The sequence below is a fragment of the Lineus longissimus genome, chromosome 13, assembly GCF_910592395.1.
Source record: "Lineus longissimus chromosome 13, tnLinLong1.2, whole genome shotgun sequence".
In the NCBI taxonomy this organism is placed as follows: Eukaryota; Metazoa; Nemertea; class Pilidiophora; order Heteronemertea; family Lineidae; genus Lineus; species Lineus longissimus.
In genome coordinates, this window is record NC_088320.1 from 16518076 (window position 1) to 16537676 (window position 19601).

A 19601-nucleotide genomic window follows, 5' to 3' on the forward strand; every position below is an offset into this window, starting at 1 on the left:
CGCAATCTTCCCTGCTCAACATGTCTAACACTAACACTACAGTTCATTTTAAAAGTTGCATGTTGGAGATATTTGGCGAATAAATCATACGATGAAATATGATGAGGCATTGCCAGTGTTTGGGGACAACTTGACCTGATTATTGTGATGTGTTATATCCGTGTCGAGGTGGACTCGTTGAGGTCTGTGTCAGCATGCTCCCATTAGTTACAATGTGACAGTTGAGGTCTGTGTCAGCATGCTCCCATTAGTTACAATGTGACAGTTGGGCTCGTTGAGGTCTGTGTCAGCATGCTCCCATTAGTTACAATGTGACAGTTGAGGTCTGTGTCAGCATGCTCCCATTAGTTACAATGTGACAGTTGGGCTCGTTGAGGTCTGTGTCAGCATGCTCCCATTAGTTACAATGTGACAGTTGAGGTCTGTGTCAGCATGCTCCCATTAGTTACAATGTGACAGTTGAGCTCGTGTGTTTCAGTACAGGGAGACCCTGTTGTTTTGCTTCTGTCGACTGTCCTAAAGTTTTCTATAGGACGAGGCCAGAGATGACAATCCTTAGACATTCTAATATTTTCAGCATGAACTAATTGAAATGCCATACGGATTACTAACCCTTTTGGTGCAGCAGTCTTTTTTGGCCGGGCCCATCTTGTGCTGACAGTGGGTACTAAGACTGAATATAGTCGAGCTTGCTTTGATGTGATTGGTCAAAACTAAAAAGTGTTGTCATTTGAATCTGAAGTGGGGCATGACGTGCTATGTCATGTATGTAGTGGCCTGCACATCATGGGGCCATGTGCATTAACGTGTGACATGACACGCTGTCATACAAATTACAATGGCGTCTGATTAACATTGATATTGTCATGAACATCAAATTAAAGTAGAACCTCTCTATTAAGGACACCCTCGGGACTGACAAGTGCTGTCCTTGCCATCAGTCATGTTGTCGTGGCTCCGTCCCTGGTTGCTGCTACAAAAATCCCTTGTTTGCACGGCGTTATATTGATTGTTGTGTTTGTGTCTTTTCAGGTCAAAGTGGTGAAATTCTCGTACATGTGGACGATCAACAACTTCAGTTTCTGCCGAGAAGAAATGGGCGAGGTGCTCAAGAGTTCCACATTCTCGGCGGGGGCAAACGACAAATTAAAATGGTAAGTCGTGGAATTGAAATGACTCTCCTTTCAAAGAGAAAGTTCTAACAACACCTTCACGCTCACAGCCAAGCCACATAGCTTTCCATGAAACCAACCCTACGTGGGATCCGATCATTCTGATTGTGATTCAACCTGGGTCATTGTCCATGTGCAGCAGTCATATCAAGGAGACTTCTGTAGGAAATAGGTTGCTGAAGATCTATTTGGGCCAAACTCCCTCTTCCAGCCTGTTATTTCTGCCAAGAAAGTCACCATCTTCTTGATGAATTTGTATGAGGAACTGAAGTGCTGTTTTGACTTTGGGGGAGGAAAGTCCACGACAATTCTTGATTTTTTTTGAACAAATAATTATTTGAGGAGGGGGATTGGCTTTCAGTAGATTTCGGATGGTTTTTGACTTTGAAAAGAAAAGACTTTGTGCTGTTAGTGTTACACTTGGATCTTCGAGTCTGATGATTTTGCAGCGGGGGAGGTCTGAAGAAGGGGGTGATCTCTGGCTGTAAAGGTGGTGACGATGTTTCTTTTACTTTCCGTGTGGCGTACAAATTGTAAGAAGTTCAAGAGTGCGTTGGTATCAGATTTGACACCGCATGATTGGGCAGATGCCATCATATTTTAATCAGGAGCCCCGACCCTGTCAAATTAATCATGCTTCTCTCCTGAGGCCTCTGCTGGCAAGATTAGAATTTGGTGAACATCTTCCGTCCAGATTCAAGTCAGGACAGCTCCCAGCTTGCCATTGAAGCAAACAAAGTCGAAAATCTTATGGCTAAACTTATGGTCAGTTTCAAACTCGTCTAAGGTTTTTGACTCTAAATTTGGGAGGGGCACGCACATCAACCATGTCAAAGGTTCCCCCTGGATCTGTGCATTCTGATAGTGTTTCACCCTGGGTTATCGTCAATGCAGGGCAGACATCATCAAAGGAATGAGGTGGCTTAGTTGATTTATTTCATGCAAGGTGTAAATTCAATAGTGGAATCATCAAAAAGTTTTGTTCAATGTGCTACAAGTATCATGGGTCCACAGTTCTGTGCCATGAATGCTAGATAGCGGCTATGAATGATGGAAGTTCGGTACTTTACCATGGCCCTCCCACGCAACTTATCATCTAATTGAATTGTTGTGTGGGAGAAAATGCCTCCTGGCTAAATTCGATGTCAGACACATTTGAGGCAAAGGTGTTGTATTGTTGAATGCGGGATTGCTTGGGGGAATATAGTATATATCGCCAGGGGTGGTAGCAGTGTTTTCATCCAGTCTGATTGTCAATTATACTTATAAAAAGAAATCATAATGGGGAAGACTGTTTTTACTTCACACATTATTATCATGATCAGGTCAACCGGAAGTTGTGGCTGTCACCCCTTCTATGCATAATGAGGAACCTAAATACATAATAGATATGATAATATGGATTGACTCATTTCAATCTGGAGAGGGGGAGAGTTCAACTTAGTGCTGAAGAAATGGTTTGAGATCATTGTTTTCTTCTACAATTGGATGGAATATGAAAAATCTATTTCACTACCAAAGTCCAACCTCAAATGAATAACCCCCTCCCCCCCCCCCCAATATTTTTGCCGAATTGCCGACAGTATCACTGAATGAATATTCGCCCATCGCCTGTGTTTCTTCATCCTGGTCCCAGTGGTTTTCACTCTGCCGCTCGATGACGGAGGCGTATCGAGATAAGAACCTGAATCTCAGGATGGTGTTTCTGTGAAAGAGGGATCAATGTATATCCGGCTCCCCCAAATTTGGGACGTCCACACATTATGCATGTTATGAGAAAAACCCAATCTCTGCAGAAAAAAAATTTACATCTCAAAAGATATTCAACATCTTGGATTTTTTGTCGTCATTAAAAAATGGGAATTCCAGTGTAAAAAGAAATCCCATTCATTTCATGAAGGAAGCAGTTTTTCAGACGGTGACTGGATGACCTGTTTTCCTGAAATAATATGGGGATTTCACAGAATGTGCGCATGAAGTTCACGAGATTGGATGTCATTAAGTATTCAGGCAAATTGCCAGCTGATACATGTATCATAGATATTTGTATTACTTGCTATATTGTATCGACTTGGCATGATTTATTGATTATGAAGACCTTTTTTTCTAATAAAATTTGCACTTGGTTAATTACTGCAAATATGAAAAAAAGGCATAATTATTTCCAGAGGTTTTGTTCTCATCGAAGAACTTTGTCAGTCTGAGGATAGATGTTGTAACTAAAGATTGCGTATGAGTTTGACGCATGATCAATATTGATAATGGTTGCAGTCTGAGGATAGATGTTGTGACTAAAGATTGCCTATGAGTTTGACGCATGATCAATATTGATAATGGTTGCAGTCTGAGGATAGATGTTGTGACTAAAGATTGCCTATGAGTTTGACGCATGATCAATATTGATAATGGTTGCAGTCTGAGGATAGATGTTGTGACTAAAGATTGCCTATGAGTTTGACGCATGATCAATATTGATAATGGTTGCAGTCTGAGGATAGATGTTGTGACTAAAGATTGCGTATGAGTTTGACGCATGATCAATATTGATAATGGTTTCATCCAGGATGTTTTCATGGGGCACAAAAAAACTCGAGAAAAAAAAAATTCTCAAAAAATGTTTTATTTTTTTAGGCAGAATAGAAAGAAAAAGAAAAATTTTCGAAAAAAAAAGACCCCTCTTATCCTAAAGCTTTATTTGCACCTGAAAATGATTAAATCTGCTTCTGTCCCCTCCTCCCCCCTCCTCCCTCTGTATGAAACCCTGAAAAGGTGGGTATTTGTACCCCCCTCCCCCTCCCCCCCACTGGCAGAAACCCTGTGGTAGTAACTGGTGGTGCTCACATCTTGATTTAGACCCTGTTAGACCCTTCCCTATCTGACCCCCTCTCCTCCCCCCTCCAACCATCTGCCATCTACACGTTTTCTTTCCAGGTGCCTGCGAGTTAACCCTAAGGGCCTGGACGAGGAGAGCAAAGACTACCTCTCACTCTATCTACTCCTGGTCTCCTGTAACAAAAGTGAGGTCCGAGCGAAGTTCAAATTCTCTATACTTAATGCAAAACGTGAAGAAACTAAAGCTATGGGTAAGATTTAAGATTGAACGTTTTGATACTGGAGATTGTGGTCACTAAGAAACCTGGGTATACGTCTCATTTGAACAACAAATTGTTGGGTTAAGTGTCTTGCTCGAGGACACTAGACAATACCAGTAATCCTTGAGTTGAGCCCACAACCTGCTCATGATGAGCCATGCGCCTGATCCACTATGCCACTGATGGCCCCTGTTAGCGGACACTGATACCAGGTTCATTAAGGTTTTCACTTCGTATTTCTTTTTCAGAAAGTCAGCGAGCGTATCGGTTCGTTCAGGGGAAGGATTGGGGATTTAAAAAATTTATACGGCGAGACTTCTTAATGGATGAGCCAAACGGCTTGTTGCCAGATGATAAGTTAACAATATTTTGTGAGGTAAGTTTGGTGTTTTTGCCTGGTAGAGCTGCGAAGCGTTTGAGAAAAGAGTTTGTTGAAAGGACATTCTCTCGCATACAGACTTCCATTTTCTCATGTTATCACAAACGATAGCTATACCAGAAACTATCAGTCACCAATCGATCACCCCTGATCCACTGCTGTGTATACACATTGAAAAGATCTGTTTGTTTTCCGTTACGAAGTCGGCTGTCCTAGAGAGTTCCACCCCTAGGCCCTCTAGCTTTGTGGTCATGGTGGTGTCCTTTGGCCAGTCTTCCTCTCTCTGTTCTCCATTAGGGAGCAGGTCTGAAGCACGTGAGCTTGAGTCTGGTCTCCAGCCCCACATTCGCATGGAGCAGATGATCAATAATATCAAAGGGGATTACACACAACCAACATTTTGGTCTACTTGACATTTTCTTGGGCGGTGAAAGTGAACCTTCTCATATCCTGTTTATAAGTCTGATGCAGATCAGTTAGCGAGATATGGCCTGGTGAACATGCGGACAATATGGCCTGTAATAGGGTTCCATTTAGAAACTTGCATATGACATGATGATGTATCAATAGTGTTGATACTGACTCAGGGGTAAGGCCATTGTATGTTCGTACGAAGTTGGTGTTAAACGTTGCGTTGCTTGTTCCAGGTGAGTGTAGTAGGTGACACAGTGAACATGTCAGGACAGTCCAACTGTTCACCGGTGAAAGTGCCTGAGTGTCGGTTAAGTGAAGACCTGGGCAACCTGTTTGAAAGATCTGCCTTTAGTGATGTCATTCTCCTGGTGAGCGGGCGAGAGTTCTTAGCGCATAAAGCTATATTAGCGGGTGAGTATAGCAGCTTGATGCCAACTAGGCACTTTAGGATAAGAAGTTTCGCGGACTCTGGACTTGCCTTGTGTTAAGAATTCAGAAAGTCTTCAGGCTTCTTGGCCAGAATCTGGTATTCCAGTCGGACGTGGTATAAGGGAACTTCAGGCTATTCAGTCTCTCTGCACTCTCATGCCTGTGCACACTACATCCTCCAAGACTGTGCTCTGTTGGGAGCCGAGAAAAGAAAAGGCCAAAAGTAGGATCAAATTGATGCACAGTTATGGGAACTGAGGAAGGCCTCAGCCAGAGCCTGACATCCATGGCCCTGCTGTTCAAAAACAGGGAGAGGAAGATCTGTGAATAGAAATAATGAGTTGGTAATTGCGTGCACTTTCTGACATTCTCTCATCCAGTTCTCATCTGGTCGTTTCAGCACGTTCTCCAGTATTTAACGCCATGTTCGAGCATGAGATGGAGGAACGGAAACAGAACCGGGTCGAGATCACAGACGTCGATCACGAGGTGATGCGGGAGATGATACGGTTTATTTACACGGGGAAAGCACCAAATCTTGAGAAGATGGCCGATGATCTCCTTGCTGCCGCAGATAAGGTGGGTTAACGGTTGTTTCTTGATTGAGGTCAGGCTGATGGAAATGATTAACAGAAAAGGCCCCCACTGGGGGATTTGCCGAAAATATTGTCCTGAAAAGGCTGTCACCGATGAACTTGTGCATCCACCTGAGACTGTATGTCACTGATTTTTACGACCAACTGTGTTGTTTATTTCAGTATGCGTTGGAGCGGTTGAAAGTGATGTGTGAGGAGGCATTGTGCTCGGGCCTGTTGATAGAAAACGTCTCCGAAATCCTGGTGTTGGCTGATTTACACAGTGCTGAACAATTAAAAACTCATGCAATAGATTTCATTAATAGGTAAGCATTCAGGGTTTCCTCAAGTTAGGGTGGTGCCTTGATATTCAAGAGGTTGTGCCAGTGTGCAACACAAGGAAGGGTGGGCAGCAAAAAGGTTGGTGGGCTCTGTGGAAACCATTAACAAAAAATTCTAGAGCAAGGTAGGGTGGCTGCTCAAAGGTAGGGTGGCTGATCCAAGGTAGGGTGGCTGATCCAAGGTAGGGTGGCTGATCCAAGGTAGGGTGGCTGCTCCAAGGTAGGGTGGCTGCTCCAAGGTAGGGTGGCTGATCCAAGGTAGGGTGGCTGATCCAAGGTAGGGTGGCTGATCCAAGGTAGGGTGGCTGATCCAAGGTAGGGTGGCTGATCCAAGGTAGGGTGGCTGCTCCAAGGTAGGGTGGCTGATCCAAGGTAGGGTGGCTGATCCAAGGTAGGGTGGCTGATCCAAGGTAGGGTGGCTGATCCAAGGTAGGGTGGCTGATCCAAGGTAGGGTGGCTGATCCAAGGTAGGGTGGCTGATCCAAGGTAGGGTGGCTGATCCAAGGTAGGGTGGCTGATCCAAGGTAGGGTGGCTGATCCAAGGTAGGGTGGCTGATCCAAGGTAGGGTGGCTGATCCAAGGTAGGGTGGTAATCTGGCAAGGAAGGTAGGGTGGGCCGCCCTGACGAATGGCCTTGAGGATATTACAAGCATGTTATGGCTAATAAACGTGATTGGAGGAGGAAGGTCATGTGGAGTTACTCCTCCAGTTGTGGAGTGAACACCAAAAAGAATAAAATGAACTATTGCATCATCTTATAGTTGTCTAATTGGTCGGTAACAAATGTAACTTTGTCAATTTCTCTTCCAGTCATGCAACGGACGTGATGGAGACTCAAGGCTGGAAGACGATGGTCAGCAGCCATCCCCACCTTGTGGCCGATGCATTTCGTGCGCTTGCAAGTCAGCAAAGTCCGCCGCTCGGACCACCGCGCAAACGCATGAAAACGTCATAACAAAAAAGGTGTACGGACTACTTACTCTCTGACTCTCCCGTGGAAGGATAAACAACGGTGCATTCTGAGCATTAAGCATTGCGACATTTTGCAGCAGTTTCGACCAATTTTTAATCCTTGATCTTCTGTTGGAGGCCTAAAAATATGAACAGTAAATCACTTGTGTGCACGGAGCTTCTGGTTGCGACCCAAGTCGCAGAAAGCCAAAGTTGACATCTTGGTCGAAAATGTTGTAAAATGACTTGATTGGTTTATTCTAGTCAGAGATGCATCGTTATACCTCGGTCAAACATTCAATGGGAACGCAAACTTCAAAACAGTGGAAACTGCACGGTCAAATCAAGGAGCAGACAGTGCTGCCATCTGTGGTGAACTTCTGTATCATAAAACAATGTGTACGTTCTTGTTCTGTGGGAGTACATGTTTATTTGTTATATATTCGTACATTTTACGATTATCCATTATCCGTGACTCTGATCAGATGCATTGTGGGATTACGCCCCAATCAAACTGCAGAACATCATTGTGGCAACGATTCTTTAAGTTATTGTGAGCTGTTAGTTTGTTATTGAATGGTAGACGGCCATTTGAAGAGAAGGATTATTCTGCAAAGGCCCAGTCACGGGCCAAGCTGCCATCGTTAATGAGGGTAGGAATGACTCGGCCAGGAGCCATCACAAGTAACGATGGCTCCTGGCCGAGTCCGCAGTAATTGCATACACACATATGAATACAGGGGAACCTCCCTTAGTGGACACCTCTCTATTTGGGACAACCTCTCTATAAAGGACACTAAGTTTGGTCCAAATTGCTTGTTTCTATTCAGTTTGACCTCATTAATCAGGACAACTCTCTATTTGGGACAGTCCTTGTCCACCCCGAGGGTGTCCTTAATAAAGAGGTTCTACTGAACATTCTGCCTTGGAGGAGGAATACTCGGTGGAGAAATCACCTCCAAGTGCAGAGTGAACACTGAATGAGAAGGAGAAAACTGTACATACAATTACAAGTGCTGAAAATATGAATTATTGTTTTGAGAAATGATTGAAATGCATCAGATGAATTTCTGAATTGGCTTCCAGAAACCATATCGTTTTGAGATGCTTAAAGGGACAATGAGGGTTATTAGTTTAAAATTCTTCAGTGAACAAGTTCATATGTGTATTTATCAAGCTTTATTTGTAGAATGAGATCAGAACTTGGCGATTTGTCATGATTCTAGAAGACGCATGGTATTTGAAATAAGTGTGGCACATAATTTTAAAACTCTCAAAATAATTCCTTGACCTTGGTGTTGTATGATGAAGTTTGTGTTGATAATGCGTACATCACTTCTGTTCAGTTTTGTTTAACGTATTTGCCTTGTTTCATATTTCTTCTGTTTACCTCCCTGTTTTTGTTACACTTTTTGACATTCATCAAAATGACCTCTTAAAAATGGTTGTGTGGTAATTTCAGCAAACTGTTAGGACGTTTTTGATTCGTCGGATATACAAATTTGTATTCTTGAAAGAGCTTGTTGAAGGCCTCTTGTCACACAAGGGTCTGAGCTTGTTGAAGGCCTCTTGTCACACAAGGGTCTGAGCTTGTTGAAGGCCTCTTGTCACACAAGGGTCTGAGCTTGTTGAAGGCCTCTTGTCACACAAGGGTCTGAGCTTGTTGAAGGCCTCTTGTCACACAAGGGTCTGAGCTTGTTGAAGGCCTCTTGTCACACAAGGGTCTGAGCTTGTTGAAGGCCTCTTGTCACATAAGGGTCTGAGCTTGTTGAAGGCCTCTTGTCACACAAGGGTCTGAGCTTGTTGAAGGCCTCTTGTCACACAAGGGTCTGAGCTTGTTGAAGGCCTCTTGTCACACAAGGGTCTGAGCTTGTTGAAGGCCTCTTGTCACACAAGGGTTTGAGCTTGTTGAAGGCCTCTTGTCACACAAGGGTCTGAGCTTGTTGAAGGCCTCTTGTCACACAAGGGTCTGAGCTTGTTGAAGGCCTCTTGTCACACAAGGGTCTGAGCTTGTTGAAGGCCTCTTGTCACACAAGGGTCTGAGCTTGTTGAAGGCCTCTTGTCACACAAGGGTCTGAGCTTGTTGAAGGCCTCTTGTCACACAAGGGTCTGAGCTTGTTGAAGGCCTCTTGTCACATAAGGGTCTGAGCTTGTTGAAGGCCTCTTGTCACACAAGGGTCTGAGCTTGTTGAAGGCCTCTTGTCACACAAGGGTCTGAGCTTGTTGAAGGCATCTTGACACACAAGGGTCTGAGCTTGTTGAAGGCATCTTGACACACAAGGGTCTGAGCTTGTTGAAGGCCTCTTGTCACATAAGGGTCTGAGCTTGTTGAAGGCCTCTTGTCACACAAGGGTCTGAGCTTGTTGAAGGCCTCTTGTCACACAAGGGTCTGAGCTTGTTGAAGGCCTCTTGTCACACAAGGGCCTGAGCTTGTTGAAGGTATCTTGACACACAAGGGTCTGAGCTTGTATAAGGCCTCTTGACACACAAGACAAGTGTCTGAGATTGCGCAGCCTCTTTTCAAAACAAGCTGAGCGACTGCTTGTTTGAATTTGGGATTAAGATTGTTATCATTTGAGTTGAGATGTTTCTGTGGTGACTGTCTAGCTTCTTCCCAACAGTGATTTGACCCGATTAGCTGATTCAGACACAAACTCTCCCCTATCAGGTATCATGGAAAAGGTATGGAGGGGGGGTCAGTACCCCAGACCTCCGAGATTCTGAATGACTCAACTATGAATCTAAAGGGCCATTTGTAACCATTAATACAGCTCCCAGTGTTAACCGGATGTGTACACTAGCTGCATGCTATTAGCCTGTCCTGATCCGTGTTGCTATTAAGTTTCATGCGCAAAAAATAATTATTGCCAATATTGGTTCCATCAAAAATTACAAATGTAACAATACTCTTGGAATATGATATAACATTATCGAAAAATGATTATTTTAGGAAGATGAAGATGCAATAAGTATTATTTTTGTCAGAGTTTCTGCCCCAATTTATTGATAGGTCTAGAATCACTCAAGTCTGTAATGATGATGTTTATCAAGCACTTACTTACTTACTTAAACCTTTACTTTTTGAGGGTGTTCTCCTATCACAGGTTTGAAACACTGATAAATTGACAAAACATCTATCATATACTTTTGCCCAGTCCAGTGTGGGATTTGCCTCTCCCAGGTGGAATTCCCCTTATGATTCTGTTCAAGTTGATGTGTCTGAGATTTGTGCTGCTTGCCCCAGGGTGTCATTAGTGGTGATTTTATTGATTTTCAAACCAAAATGTATTCCCAGAGGGATGATGTCCACCTCTGTTAAAAGAAATTAGGGCTGCTATGGCATAAGGGATGTGATTGTGTTTTTTGGGAAAATAGGCTGTTAGTCTGGTGTGATGGGTTCAAAGTTGGAGCCAGTTTTCAAGATTTAGGCCGACTAGTTTCAAAAATGTGTCAATCACCACGAAAACTAAATTCAGCAATTTTTGAACAAAATATCATCACTATAAATTGTAATATAAATGTCTTATCAAAGTGAATGAGACCAAGTTGTATAATTACGTATTGGCAACGAAATGTTAATGCAATAGAATCTTGTGTTGTTGAATTCCCCGCCCACAATAATGTCACCACTGGAATAGGTTAAGACCTGTTGTCAACCCGCTACTAGGCACTTACTTACTTACTTACTTTTCCTTTTTGGGAGTGTTCTCCAGATAGGTCAACACTTGATTTAAAACCAGAAAGTTGCTAACCCCGTTTGCCTCGCCCCTTCACTCCCCGTCTGCCTCGCCCCTTCACTCCCCGTCTGCCTCGCCCCTTCACTCCTTACCCCATCTGCCTCGCCCCTTCACTCCCCGTTTGCCTCGCCCCTTCACTCCGTCTGCCTCGCCCCTTCACTCCGTCTGCCTCGCCCCTTCACTCCTCCAGACCACCTGGTGGTGCATAACATTATGAATTTATGTGCAAATTAGTTTGAGATGTGACGTGTGTATTTTGTATTGTTCAGCAAAATTGACCAAAAGGGCAACATTGAGTTAAAAAACTTGAATTTATTTTCCATTTGAGTGTTAAGTATAAGACACGTTACAATAATGTTGTTGTGTTGGGTAATATAAGAATTATACACGTGCCAAGTTTCACCGTGCCGGGCAAAATACTCGTATCCCACAGTCAGTAAAAATCTTTTGTTTAAGCTTGGCATGTGTCAACAAAGTTATGGACTGACTGGGCATTTTGAATAAAAGTACATTTAAGGCCCATACTCACATAAGCGTTTAGAGGCACTATTTGTGATTTGACGCTCAATTTCCACAGGCAATTGACTTCAGCTAACAGTTTAACTGTATAACTATTGTTATGATCACACGCAGTGCCTGTGAACAGAGCATTGGTTGTGGCATGTGGGTAAGTGCCCTGCTCAAGGTTGTCTCCCAATAGAACTCTTGGTTCCTTTTTGCGCATTGTAAATTATGCTGAAGTATTGTTAGAAGATGTAATTTTCCCCCTGTATTGAATATTAGTCAAGTAAGGTGTCAATTCTAAGAGTCTTTTTCAAAACTTTTTGAATGTCAAATGTAGTTTTTCGAGTGGTGATTGTTTTTTTCTTTGTTGCCAGTGATATATTCAAACAGTCAAAAGTGTTTTGAGTTGTTTTTAAATTACAAACAAGATCCTGTTATTGTGAAACAAGTTACATTGAGGTTCATCGCTTTTTGATATCATTAAGCCAGTTGATGAGCATTTGTGTTTCAAGTACAGTTGAACCTCCCTTAGCGGACACCTCTCTATTAAGGACACCCTCTCTATTAAGGACACTATGTTTGGTCCAAAATTGGTTGTTTACATTCACTTTGACCTCTCTATTAAGAACAGCACTTGTCAGTCCCGAGGGTGTCCTTAATAGAGAGATTCTACTGTATTTTAATTGTCGTTTTGATGACTGCTGTCAGAGGTTGATAAGCCGTATTAAAGGGGTACGCCGTTCGTAATGACTGGTTGTGCAGGAAAATAGAAATGCAATTATACACAATGCCGTAGTGCAGTAACTATGCCTCCATCTTTACTGAAAGTCGGTATTTATAGTATGTGTATAACTGACTACACAACGGCTGTGTTGAAAATCTATATTCAGGATGTAACAACACAATTGGAAATTTTCAAATTCAGTTTCAAATTTCAAATTTTTGACAAACGGTATAGGCCTATAGAGGATCAGACATGAAAATATCTTTTTTCAAGGAAATATTGAATTTGAGGATCCTATTTTAGCACAAGTTATGCTTCTCAAGGGAGGTGTTGTCCTGCACTTCTTATCTGCATAGTTACCTCAGTGGTAAGTGGTGTCATGGTCGTAACTTATGAAGTCATGCCATATAAAATTGCATCATTACTACAATGTCAATTACTTTTGCTGCATCTGTTTCTTTTTGCAGCTGGCAATAAAGTCTAGGGGGTGAATTCATTAGGATATATTGATTGATTCGTGTTATTCGTGGGTCTTTTCAGTGTTGAACAAACAGCAGTATATGAGAGGCAGTATTCAAGTAGCATATCTCCCCATACTTTCTTTACAGCACCACGCTTTAGCATAGAACTTACATAGAATTATGTGGTTCTCTCCACTTCCCATATAAAATAAGACACAGCTTGATTATGTGAGCAATGCTTGGTGCTCTGGGATGTGAGCAATGCTTGGTGCTCTGGGATCAAGTCAGTGGGGTTTACAATAGATTGTCTGATCAGGTGCTGCTCAAGAGCAGATCTGCAGGTATAGGGAGATGGATACTGCTGCTCAAGAGCAGATCTGCAGGTATAGGGAGATGGATACTGCTGCTCAAGAGCAGATCTGCAGGTATAGGGAGATGGATACTGCTGCTCAAGAGCAGATCTGCAGGTATAGGGAGATGGATACTGCTGCTCAAGAGCAGATCTGCAGGTATAGGGAGATGGATACTGCTGCTCAAGAGCAGATCTGCAGGTATAGGGAGATGGATACTGACTTTATTTAACGGCTGGTGTGATCCAGAGGATTCTGTTTCACGGCATGATCTCTATGGATTGTGTTGAAGTGTTGCCATGGTAACTAACAGATTTTGTTTTTGTGCTGTGTTAGGTCAAGGTCACAACAACAGCGGCCCTGAATATGTATATTTGTATCTTTTGCGGTGATGTAAATAAATAAACATTCAGTTGTTGCTCCGCAAGATGTCTTTGTTTTTTTTGTCAGCGCCGGTGTTTCACCCCCCCCCCTTCAAGACCCCAAGAAAAAAAGTTTGAGAGATGGCTGCATAAGGTCTTTTGCAGTAACTTCTCCAAGACAAGGTCTTCTTGAATCAATAGAGTTATGTTAGCTACACTCCTTTACTATATTTTATTTTTTGGTTGAAAAATTACCCCCTTTTCCAACATCCGAACCCCCCCCAAAAAAAAAAAAACTTCCTGGAGTCTGAACAGCTTTATGGTGTGGTCTTTTCAGTTCCTACCTCGCCCTGATGATGGCGATGGCGTAGTTCTTTCGTTTTAAGTCACAATCTTGACACTAGAGGCGCTGATTTCGGCACTGGGGCGAAACTCCGATAACCAGCTCAACGAGGAGGGATTTGGGGCAAACTCGTCACAGTGCCCATTTTTTTTTTTTTGGTTGAAAAATTACCCCCTTTTCCAACATCCGAACCCCCCCCCCCCCAAAAAAAAAACTTCCTGGAGTCTGAACAGCTTTATGGTGTGGTCTTTTCAGTTCCTACCTCGCCCTGATGATGGCGATGGCGTAGTTCTTTCGTTTTAAGGCACAATCTTGACACTAGAGGCGCTGATTTCGGCACTGGGGCGAAACTCCGATAACCAGCTCAACGAGGAGGCATTTGGGCCAAACTCGTCACAGTGCCGAAATTAAAAAAATTCAGACACTGGTAGTGATTCATTGCCGCCATCTTGGATATCAGCATCCTGACATTCAGGGTTTTGATAATCCTACGTCATCCACTGCATCACCAGTTCGGACTGTAAATCTTATTAAGGACGACTTAGTCCAACTTTTTCTCATAAAACGTTTTATTTTATTAATAACTAAGAAAATATGATCTTTATAAATAAAATTGGACACATACTGGTGGAGTGTAAGACGATTGTATTGAGAACTATAAACGCAGCGTAGTGCAGCAATCATTTTCGCGGGCTTAGTGGTGATGCGTAGCCTAATACCTGTTGCAGGTCGAGTGAGACTTACCAACGATGAACACCATTGACGACGCTTGGAGATTGAGCTCTTAGGTCTCGTTAGGGAGTTTTTCCCAAATGTACGCGATGATGACGTGTCCCATTAACAGGACGTAACATCTATTTTAAAATACGTTTCCAAAGTGAATGCATGAGGACAACCCATTTGTGTCGTATATCACTGGAAACGCCCGATTCCCCTGATTCTGCAGGATGTTAAATCGGGCATTTTATTTCTTTAAATTAATCATAAGGGTTGCATTTGCTCCTAGCTCTGTTCACCATCGATCCCAAATGGCAATATTGCCAATTGGGCCGGACAATCACCGAAAAACCCCCAAATATTATACATTTCCTCCTCAATATTTCTTACAGTGACCATTCTCCCTTGAAAGACGACAGTTGCTTACGCTACACAAAAAGTTCAGTGTACACATACGTCGGCAACAACAGTAAATGCGCAGTTTCTTGTTAGCCGCCTATTGAGTAGCGCTCTAGTCTATAGGTTTCAGAAACTCCAGAAAAACATGTCTTTGCCAAAACAACTGCTAAATCAACACTGACCTACTGTGAGGACCGAGAAATCAATGATTTTAAGAACTACGGTTAGGGCTTGGCCGCGCATGTATACAAAAAACTCCCTAATGAGACCTTATTTCCACGTGCCTGTGACCCGACCGTCAAGAATTTTAGTTATAATGGTGACTACAGGTGTCAGCACTTAACAGCGCTGAAACTTAATTTGTGATTTTTTTCTTTAATGAGGCAGTAAACATGATACATTTATGTCACATATAATAAGGTGCATTAAACTGTGTTTTGATGGTCATATAACTATTATAGAGGCCAGATTAGCATTCCAAGTTTTTGAAACTGCCGCATTGACGATGTTCGTTTGCGGAATCCCCGATCACGTGACTGGGGAAACCCTTCAGCCATCTTTGCTTCGTTGAAGGGCAAAGCAAAGCGTTGAATTTTTGTTGCCTATTAGCACGTTGCAGGGATGCCGATCACAAATGAAACGTGGCTCCCTAGCTATGACGAACTCACTGTTCCCGAACTTAATCTTTCCACTCCAGCACTTAGGGCAGGCGCGGCGTATTTTGGGAAATACTGCGACTTTCAGTCAAAGGTAAAACTATTGTGTACATTACAATACACACAAGTTCATATACTCCTAATTTCGACAGGTCCCTGACAGTATTGACAATCACAATTGACAATTCATTCGGCTGGCGCGTATATGAAAATGATGATGTTGCTATGTCCAACTTGCTCGATGCCGTTAATGTTACACCTCGTCATGTAACAGTCGCAGTGTTGCCAAAGGCAAAGGAAAGAGTGTATCTTTTACTGATAAATTATCAGTTTGAAATCATGTTACGAATATTAGGGTTTACTGTCGTTTCGCTACATTGCCAGTTCGCTACCAGTCGTTTCGCTACATGTGGCGGTCGTTTCGCTACATGGTAGGTCGTTTCGCTACATGGGTGGAGTCGTTTCGCTACATGATGGGTACGGTCGTTTCGCTACATGGAGGACGTTTCGCTACATGGGTGGAGTTGTTTCGCTACATGGATGTAGGTAATTTCGCTACATCGTAGGTCGTTTCGCTACATGGGTGGAGTCATTATTTTTTCAAGTTTGTGCTAAACTCCGGGCTAAATATTTGTTGTAAATTTAGGGAAAAAATGCTCGAGTATACTACAATCAAGATGTACAGACCGGGGGAGCTGGCGGTACGTACCCATAAGTCTTTGCGGTAGTCTCGCGCGTACCGGATATAACCCATCAAGCTTTTCTCCTTCAGAGAAATACTGCGTTGCGCTCAAGTGCCTTATAAGTGCCTGTGAACAAAATTAACGTTCGACCAATGAGAAAGCCACATTACCCTGCATACGAGGTTGGACGCGTGATCACTAAATGACAAGTAAAAATAGAATCAGACCACATGTTTCTATATGTCAGAATGCTGCCGTTTGCGCTGTAGTACACGTGTGTTGTCCAAATTTTCGATTTCAAGCAAGTTTAAGGCCAACCTCGTGTCCACCAGACTAATGCATAATTGGCAGTTGAGCGCAACGCAGTATTTTGAATGACCCTGTCAATCAATAATAAAGTACGAACACGGATACGGACGACGAGCGAGCCAACGCGAAGGCCTTGCAAAGGCCTCCAAATCTGCATTGGAGTGCGTTTGAATGACCCCTGTCAATCAATAATAAGTACGTATACACGGATAGACGATTGAGCGAGCCAACGCGAAGGCCTTGCATAGGCCTCCAAATCTGCGTTGAATGAAGTGCGGTTGAATGACTATCCGAGTTCTTGGACTTTCCGCCAAATTGCTTGGGTCCAGTGGAACAGACATCCTGTGATGTTGATGCCTGGAAATACTCGGCGGAAAGCGACCGGCAAAGTTTAAACGTGGCATCAGCGTACCAGGTCTTTGCTTTACTCAGGAGGTGGATTTGTTCATCTGTTGCGAAGATGAAATGCCGGCGATCTCGGACATTAATGTCAGCTTTAAAACAGTTGCCCCTCGCGTTTGCATTGATGTCCGGCCGAAAGAAGCGCGATTATAAAGCAATCTTGCAAAGGTTGAAGGAGATTGTCGGAGAGGTTCGCGTCGATAACATCGTTATTGACTTTGAAAGTGCCATGTGGGGGGCTTTCCGCCGAGCCTTATAAGGCACTTGAGCGCAACGCAGTATTTCTCTGAAGGAGAAAAGCTTGATGGGTTATATCCGGTACGCGCGAGACTACCGCAAAGACTTATGGGTACGTACCGCCAGCTCCCCCGGTCTGTACATCTTGATTGTAGTATACTCGAGCATTTTTTCTCTAAATTCACAACAAATATTTAGCCCGGAGTTTAGCACAAACTTGAAAAAATAATGACTCCACCCATGTAGCGAAACGACCTACGATGTAGCGAAATTACCTACATCCATGTAGCGAAACAACTCCACCCATGTAGCGAAACGTCCTCCATGTAGCGAAACGACCGTACCCATCATGTAGCGAAACGACTCCACCCATGTAGCGAAACGACCTACCATGTAGCGAAACGACCGCCACATGTAGCGAAACGACTGGTAGCGAACTGGCAATGTAGCGAAACAGCCTGATACCAATATTAGGCCCCTATATGCTCTTGTCTTTGCATTGTTCGGTTGTGCAGGGCTGTTAATTTTTGCGTTGCCAAGAAGGAAGATTGAAAATAGAACCAAAAATAGAACCTGTAGGGAAAGTGCACCGATACCATTGCTTACTTTGACTGTAGTGTAGTTTCTACGGACCCATTCCTACTAATTTCAAACTCCTTTCATTGTCTATTGAATCTAGTGACACGCTCACAGACATGGCAAACACTTTCTGAAACAAGTAAAGAGAGAGAGAGGTTGTGACCTTAACGATATGTTTTCATTTGCAGGAGTTCATGCTGTGTATCGCTGAGGAGAAAGACCCAAGAAAATGTCTCAACGAAGGGAAGGAGGTGACGCGATGTGGCATTGAGTTCTTCAAGAAAGTGCGAGGAACGTGCATGGAAGAATTCACTGCATTTTCAAGATGTATTGACCGCGATAGCGAGACATGTACTTTCCGAAAGTAAGCGATGATTTCGGGTGTATTTTTGTTTTCACCTTGAGTGAAGCAACTCGGGTAATGTAATACAGTAGAATCTCCCTCAGCGGACACCTCTCTACTATGGATACCCTCCATATTATGGATACTGCATTTGGTGCCAAATTGGTCACTTCCTTGGAGAATTCGACCTGTAATCAGGACACCTCTCAGTTAAGGACATTATTTGCCATCTGAGGAATGATTTTCAATCATTAAGTAAGTAACTCCAGGTAAGACTGAGTACTCCTATAAGATTTCTGAAGGTCTGACTTCTCCCTTTCTTCTTCCAGTTGTAGAAAAACACAGAAGGTATATGACGCGTGTATGGCAGAAAAATTTGGAATGGAAAAACCGCCCCTAGGTTATTTTGCGAAGGTACGATTACACGAATCAAAGCGGCCCAGACCAGCGCCACATGTACCAGACGTTCCGGAGGAAACGCCAGCGCCACCGACCAAAGAAACAATGGCGTCCATGCCGGCGCCACCGACTGCAAAAAGTCGCGTGTGGTAAATTCTTGGACGATTTAGGGCAATTTGTAAATACGTGTGGAGTTTTCAATATCTAAGGAACAGTCAATCAGTTGAACTAGAAATGTGGCCATTTTTATTTTGGGATTTTTGACATTGCAACTTTTGGCATTTGTAATTTAGTGTTTCGACACCGCCATACCAATAATTTAGATAAAGATTTTCATTTTCGCACTGATATAAATAGGGGTGTCTATCAATGCAAAAATGCAAAAATAAAAGGTATGTGAATATTTGGGGTTTACGGTATGCCCAAATGGCTCAGGATGTAACAGAATCTGTTGAGAATTGTCAGAAACTGCAGACTGTACTGTGTGGCAGGCTGTTCGGAACAATGTTCAATTAGAGTTTGATTGAGATTAGCTGATCAGTGTGGACCAGTTCAACACTTGCTCTGTAGGCTGTATCAATAAACCATTGTCATGTTATTATTGTGTCTATCAAGTTTTTGATGATAAGAGCCGCGGTACCAACTGAGACAATAAGAGAGATGGGAAGAGACATTTTGGACTTTTGTAGGATTCACGTTTTTCCCCTCCTAAAAGTGTTAATTTGACAGCAGAAATGGAAAGCCCCAGCCCTCAACTCTCTGTAGAACTTTGAAATATCGAAATTGGATAAAAAATAACAAATTCCTAAGCACTGGTGGTGACGTCATTGATAATGACTGCAATATTTTAGATTCACAGTCAATGACAACCTCAAGAAGCTGCAAACTAGTTATTTACTGTCTTCATTGGCAAGAGCCTACAATCCGGGCCACCAACTAACTGACTGATTGTGACATTGTCTCGTGATAAGAAATTTTGTTTAGGCCCGTAACAAACTCTCCCCAGTCCCGAAATTTAAAAATTAGTAAGGAACGAAATTAGC

General features: G+C 43.0%; 2 protein-coding genes across 4 annotated transcripts in view; both read left to right on the plus strand.

Moving 5' to 3' along the window:
* Positions 1–9208, plus strand: part of LOC135497776 (speckle-type POZ protein-like) — an 87425-nt gene extending 78217 nt beyond the window's left edge. For all 3 annotated transcript variants that reach the window (XM_064787665.1, XM_064787666.1, XM_064787664.1), the window contains 7 exons: positions 1033–1154; positions 4104–4255; positions 4513–4640; positions 5291–5468; positions 5887–6065; positions 6245–6387; positions 7213–9208. In XM_064787665.1, coding sequence (XP_064643735.1) covers positions 1033–1154; positions 4104–4255; positions 4513–4640; positions 5291–5468; positions 5887–6065; positions 6245–6387; positions 7213–7357 — 1047 coding nt within the window. In that variant the 3' untranslated portion in view covers positions 7358–9208. The remainder of the gene's footprint in view (positions 1–1032; positions 1155–4103; positions 4256–4512; positions 4641–5290; positions 5469–5886; positions 6066–6244; positions 6388–7212) is intronic.
* Positions 9209–15502: 6294 nt separating this feature from the next.
* On the plus strand, positions 15503–19156 carry LOC135497887 (NADH dehydrogenase [ubiquinone] 1 alpha subcomplex subunit 8-like). Its single transcript, XM_064787878.1, has 3 exons — positions 15503–15700; positions 18005–18180; positions 18489–19156. Exons 1-3 carry the CDS (start codon positions 15572–15574, stop codon positions 18709–18711), a joined length of 528 nt encoding a protein of 175 aa, XP_064643948.1. The 5' UTR covers positions 15503–15571; the 3' UTR covers positions 18712–19156.
* Positions 19157–19601: the final 445 nt, after the last annotated feature.

Coding starts and splice junctions, on each gene's coding strand:
- LOC135497887 (XM_064787878.1), top strand. CDS start 15,572: ATGCCGATCACAAATGAAACGTGGCTCCCTAGCTATGACGAACTCACT. Junction 15,701..18,004: donor ACTGCGACTTTCAGTCAAAG/GTAAAACTATTG, acceptor TTTCATTTGCAG/GAGTTCATGCTGTGTATCGC. Junction 18,181..18,488: donor GAGACATGTACTTTCCGAAA/GTAAGCGATGAT, acceptor TTCTTCTTCCAG/TTGTAGAAAAACACAGAAGG.